Source organism: Gastrolobium bilobum, unplaced genomic scaffold (assembly GCF_033153095.1).
Source record: "Gastrolobium bilobum isolate Gb01-03AN ecotype WA unplaced genomic scaffold, APGP_CSIRO_Gbil_v1 utg10665, whole genome shotgun sequence".
NCBI lineage: Eukaryota > Viridiplantae > Streptophyta > Magnoliopsida > Fabales > Fabaceae > Gastrolobium > Gastrolobium bilobum.
Window position 1 is genome coordinate 43869 of NW_026897673.1, and position 6435 is coordinate 50303.

At 32.8% G+C, this 6435-nt stretch overlaps 1 protein-coding gene across 1 annotated transcript; it reads left to right on the forward strand.

The window, feature by feature from the left end:
- The first annotated feature begins 734 nt into the window (after positions 1–734).
- Positions 735–6192, forward strand: LOC133309170 (fructose-1,6-bisphosphatase, cytosolic-like). Its single transcript, XM_061509906.1, has 12 exons — positions 735–1060; positions 1167–1214; positions 1732–1806; positions 1882–1943; positions 2107–2173; positions 2695–2808; positions 3149–3235; positions 4416–4486; positions 4573–4638; positions 5309–5395; positions 5543–5618; positions 5793–6192. Exons 1-12 carry the CDS (start codon positions 902–904, stop codon positions 5898–5900), a joined length of 1020 nt encoding a protein of 339 aa, XP_061365890.1. The 5' UTR covers positions 735–901; the 3' UTR covers positions 5901–6192.
- The last annotated feature ends 243 nt before the right edge of the window (positions 6193–6435 follow it).

Sequence of the window (6435 nt, forward strand, 5' to 3'; positions counted from 1 at the left end):
GATCTAGACCTATTAACTTGTTTAAGTCTATTAGGCCTTAAATAATTAAAATAATATAATTTTATTATTTAAAATTTTTAAAATAAAATTTATTTAAACTAAATAATATAATATAAGCTGACTTCTAGACTTATAGGTCAGACATATAAAATAATCTATGACCGGCTAATTTTTTAAATAAACTTTTTCAAAAATTCGAGTCTGTTCTAGTTAATTATATATAATAAGCTAAGTGTAATATGATATAGATTAGGCCATATACCTTCGTCAAGCCGATTGACGCATTTACTCCCCTAAATTCGTATCTGTTAAAAAGAAATTAAGCCAAGTCTCACATTTTCATAATTTTAAGGGTTTTACTTCTCTCATGTTGTATGAGAGAAGCTATCTCATGTTGTGAGATAAATTAAGTGGGGCCTACTAATTTTTAAAAAAAGAAAAAAGAAAGAAAAGAGATGCACGTCTTTTTATGTGAGAGTAAAATGAGATAGGAGTCTTATGTAGCATAAGAGTATAATTTCCCTAATTTTAAATGTATTATCTAAAGAATAACCATAACTTTATTCTTTGGCTTGGCTCAACAAACTAAATAAAAATGCAATGCACAGTAATATGCAATAATGTAACGACTAACGAGGGATGGAAGAGGAATATAGTTATCCGACGCTAACAGGCACGATATGGATCTTTCATTCTATGGCGGCCACGTGTCCCAAGTGGCAGGAGAGATAGCCCCAATCTATTTCCCTTTCTTCCCCATCACCCAAACCCCCCTCGAACCCAACACTACTAGTGGTCCATCTCTCTTCACTCTCACTCTCTTCATATATATAAATAATATTACTTTCTATCTTTCACTTGTGTAGTGTGAAATTGGGTTTGGTTATTGAAGAGAAGAAAAATGGACCATAGCGCAGATGCACAACGCACGGACTTGATGACCATAACGCGGTTCGTGCTGAACGAGCAATCAAAGCACCCTGAGTCACGCGGCGATTTCACCATCTTGCTTAATCACATTGTTCTTGGCTGCAAGTTCGTTTGTTCTGCTGTTAACAAGGTTCTCTTCTTTCTTTCTTCCCAAATATTACTATTCAATACCAAAATAATTAAACATTATTATTATTAATTATTATTATTGGCTTCGATTAAATGTATATGTGTAGGCTGGTCTTGCTAAACTCATTGGACTCGCTGGAGATACTAATATTCAGGCAAGTGAACTGCATCATATTAATATTTCTTTTACGTTATTTTATTTACTTTTTTTCTCTCTGTTTTTGTTTATAACTCTCCAACATTATTGGATCATATCAATAAAAGAGAGAAATGATAAAAGTAATTGAGAATAAGAGAGAAAAATGATAAAAACAGTTGAAATCATGATGAAAACTGATAGGCAAAAAAATAAGAAAAAAAAAAAACAGCTAGAATAATCTATTCTTTTTTGGGTTCTCTCCGACTGCAGTGACTCCGATACGACGTCGTTTTGGAACGAAAATTTGATGTTTTTGTAATTTTAATTTATTCCAGAGTTATTATAATTTTTATAATTATAATTTTCTAATCTTTCAATCCCAAAACAACGTTGTTTTGTAAGTAAATACAGATAACTTATTTGCATTGTAGAAATATTTTTCTGTTCTTTTTTATTTATTTATTTATTTGGTTTCTTTTTTTTATATATATTAATTTTTCTATTCCGTTGGTTTTGTTATTTGGAATATGAAGGGCGAAGAACAGAAGAAACTGGATGTGCTTTCCAATGAGGTCTTCATCAAGGCTTTGATAAGCAGTGGCCGAACTGTGAGTCATTATATCATTATTTATTTACTTATTTTTATTTTTTTGGATTTTGGTGATGGGATGATATATGAACAGTGCGTCTTGGTTTCTGAAGAAGATGAGGAGGCAGTGTTTGTGGAACCTTCTAAGCGTGGAAAGTTGTTCACTCTCTCTCTCTCTCTCTCTCTCTCTCTCTCTTATGCATAGACTTGTAGTGTTAATTGGATTGCGTACTCTAGAATAAATGTTTAGCTTTCATTTAATGGGGCTGATTAGTTAGTATGAAACTTTTTGTTTTAGTTTAATTTTGTGATGATGCAGGTACTGTGTTGTTTTTGATCCGTTGGATGGCTCCTCTAACATTGATTGTGGTGTTTCCATTGGCACAGTATGATCCCTTCCCCATCTTTCTTTCAATTCCTTATATTATTATTGTTGTTTATGTTGAAGATGTTATTTAGTTGCAGCAATTACAATCTGATGCTGTAGATGTTGCGGTTGAAACACTGATGTTGTTTTTGTTATGAAATAAGGAGGGCAAATATAGAAAAAAAGATCAAGAATATGAATTCTTTAAGAAAGCATGGAATGTCATCCAGTTTTCTTCTTCTTTCTTCATAAGAAAAGCATGTCCTTGTATAGGACTCCAAATATAGATAGGGAGAGGGGTTTCTCTTCATCATATAATGCACCATTATGTATAATGGCTACATTTAAAAAGAGGCACACCAAATATCATAACGATAACACCTTTAATATCTAATCAAGATAATATCCACTACATTTGGCGACATTTTTATAATTATTATTTTGCTTTTCATGGAAATCTTGCAGTGCCTGAGTTATGTATAGAAGGACTAATATTCCCAACTAACTGGATATTGCGGGTGTTAATTGACTATGTTGTAGATTTTTGGGATTTATATGGTAAAAGATGGCCATGAACCAACCATAGAAGATGTTCTGCAACCTGGGAAGAACATGGTGGCAGCTGGTTATTGTATGTATGGAAGTTCTTGCACGGTATAATAAACCCGGATCCTTTTTTATTGCTTACATGCCTGTTTTTGTTTGGTGCATCTATTTACATATTTTCTTTAGTTTCTCTTACATATATTTCTTAGTCTTCTCACCTTTTTCTTCTATTTGCTGATAAATTTTAATATATTAATGTAAATTTTCATTATGAATTTTTGTTTTCACTTTTTTTTTTGGTGGGGTGGGGGTGAAAAAACAATTGCAGTTTCCTTTTTTTTTTTCCCTGGTAGATATGAGGACATAAAGTCATGACTTCTTTTGCCTTCATTGTAAAATTACAATGCTGAATTACTGGGTTACAATTTGGGATCTAATGATTTTGCAGCTTGTTTTAAGCACTGGAACTGGTGTTAATGGTTTCACCCTTGATCCATCTCTTGGTGAGTTCATCCTAACTCACCCTGACATTAAGGTATTCCTCTGCTCACTTTAAGGATCATTATTATAAATCATCCTTCTCTTTGGAAATGCTTGCCTGGCTGCTCAGCTTTTTGAAAGTCATGAACTGCTTAATTTTCTATTTGCTCGAACTGAATTTGATGCAAGTTACTTCTCTTGCCCTTGAAACTTCCCCACAGAACTGGCTTGGTCAGTGTTGGAAGGTCTTAGGTCAAAATGTCAGCAATTTCAAACTAGATGGATAAGGCTTTTCTAGGTCATACAAACTTGCTCTATTTATTTTTATCCTAGTTAAGATGACATCTCAACCACTGAGGCAAATGTCTGATTATATTAATTAAGGGTCCGTGTGGTTTAGATTTTGGTTGAATTAATTTTGAAAGAATTAATGTTAAAAAAATTTGTGTGTTTGAGAATGATATTTTAAAAGTGAGTTTAGAAGATTTGATTTTGTTTGAATGGTACAGTAGAATCGCTTCTGAAATCTAAATGTCTCTAAAAATTTTATAAGCATCACCTAAAATCAATTGTACTATCCAGAAAAGTTAAAAAAAATTATTTCTCTCAAAATCACTTCTACTGATCGGGAATCGATTTTAAGAATTCAAAATTATAACCAAACTGCACAAACTACTATGTAATATAATTTTTCTGGCTGCATATATGATTCTGACCGTGAACAAATGGGTCCTAGCTAATAGATGATGATTGACATAAAGGGCCGACCCAGTTCAAATACCCACTTCGTGAGTGTCTGGGGAAGGGAATACTCTAGGCAGTCTTTCCCCTGCTTTTTGCAGAGAGGCTGATTCGAACCCGCGACCTGACACACCACGGCAAGCAAGCTTACCGCTGAGCCAAGCCGGCCCTTCAGATGATGATTGACATGTTGAATTTTATTTTTCTATTATTCCTTCAGTATTCTCTATGTAGGAAGACATAACTATCTTCTTGTTTGTTCTTTTCCTGAAAAGACTTCCCTATTTAAAAACAATTTGGAATTAGGAATTATGTTCTGGAAAGTATTCGTAGATTTCCTTGACTTTTTTATCATCAAACCTGTATTTGTTGAACACTTGAGCTCTGTTTTCTCTCTTGATATTTACCTATTTCTAATTCTGGCATGTATATTCACGCCATCTGTGGCGTACTTGAGGTTTATGTTAGTCATTTTATATGTGGTTCTCTTGCAGATCCCAAAGAAAGGCAAGATTTATTCAGTGAATGAAGGAAATGCCAAAAACTGGGATGGTCCTACTGCCACGTCTGTATGAATTCAGTAATGTTATAATGTTATCAGACACTGCAAATTTTGACAATCTTGTAATTCAATTTTTAACTTCTGTTCAGTTATGTGGAGAAGTGCAAGTTTCCAAAAGATGGTTCATCGCCTAAGTCTCTACGATATATTGGAAGGTATCACAGATTCTAAATCCTCGAGGCAGTCTAACTTGCTTACTGTTCTTTTTTTACTCCTCATAGTTGTTTCAGACGGTTGCCACCATGAAATTAACTTGTACTACTTACATCAAATGGAAGACTACTATCATTTTACAACACAACTGCCATTCATACTCTGTTGCTTTCTATGTTTTATTTATTGCATCTGCTTTATTTATGCGTTAATTATTAGATGATTGAAATAACTCTACATTGACTACTAGTACTAGTCTTTTATCATCCATTGCTCTGAGTTAATCTGAAATATTTCAGATGAACTCTGAGATAACTGCATCTTCCTTCTGCTTTGTCTCCAATTTTGAACTTCTTATTTTCTAACTGTTAATACAAACTACAATTTGAATTAGTAGCCAGACCACAAAATATTATGTATCAATGAAAAATATCTGCAAAGAGTTAAATTAGCATGACTCAGTTATATATGCTCAGAACTGCATAACAACGTTAACTAAGTTTAAAGGTTATTTTAATGAGTTCAGCTCGTCTTTCCCTTATGTTATCCTCGCTAACTACTGCACTTGAATGTGGCCACTCAATGAATTGAGTTTTTGTTCGCCTTCTGCGGAGAAGTTTAGTAAAGTTTCAATGTCTTTTTCCAATTTTTGACATTTATGTACATTAACAGCATGGTAGCTGATGTTCATCGTACATTGCTTTATGGAGGCATCTTTTTGTACCCTGCTGATAAAAAAAGTCCAAATGGAAAACTTCGGTATGTCATCTTCAAACCCTGCATTTTTTTAAATTTATTTTGGAGGAGCATATCCAAGATATAGTTTTTCTGATGACTGAAGTTTTGAAAATTGATATATATATATATATATATATATATATATATATATATATATGTTTTTTGTAGTGTGTTGTATGAAGTCTTCCCAATGTCATTCTTGATGGAACAAGCAGGAGGACAGGCTTTCACGGGAAAGCAAAGGGTAATTAAAAATTTTTTTTTGTTAAATTATCCCTGGAAAATTATTTTTTTGGCTTCAAGAAATCAGAACTCATCTCAGCATGCTCTCTTGCAAAAGAAAATTACTTTAGCTGTATATTTTTTATTAAAGGTATCATTTGCCAATGAACTGATAAAAATTTCATGTTATGATCAGGCACTCGATTTAATTCCAACGAAATTACATGAGCGATCACCTATATTCCTCGGTAGCTATGATGATGTTGAGGAAATCAAAGCTCTTTATGCTGCTGAGAATAAATAGGAATGAACGGAAAGGCATGCTCGTGTCTTTCGTTACTTACTACTTACTAGCACTTGTTATTTGTTATAATATGTTAGACTAACAAATAACAAGTGCTTTTAAGGAAAATTCTTATCTGGTTATCAATATGTTAATAAAACTTGCTAATGTACCAGCCACGGTTATAGAATATATCGATGGAGAAACAATATTTAGATTTAATTAACACTTTACATGTTACTGAAGATGGATAACTCTTATTTTTCCTTTAGCTGTATATCTAAGTGAAATTCCATAAACCTGGTAATTATTAAACTATTCTTTATCCACCATTTTCATTACATCATTCTCATACCACTTCCATTTTGAACAATAAAATAACAAAAACAACATTCTACCTTCATTCTCCGAAATATAAATAACAAAGTCCTAGTTATTATATAAATAAAATTACCACATCTCGTTATATTTCACAATCAATTGGATGGTAATCCATTACCACTCAGCTTACAATTTCAAGACAACTCAATGAGTTCTACTGTGCTTTGTATTATCC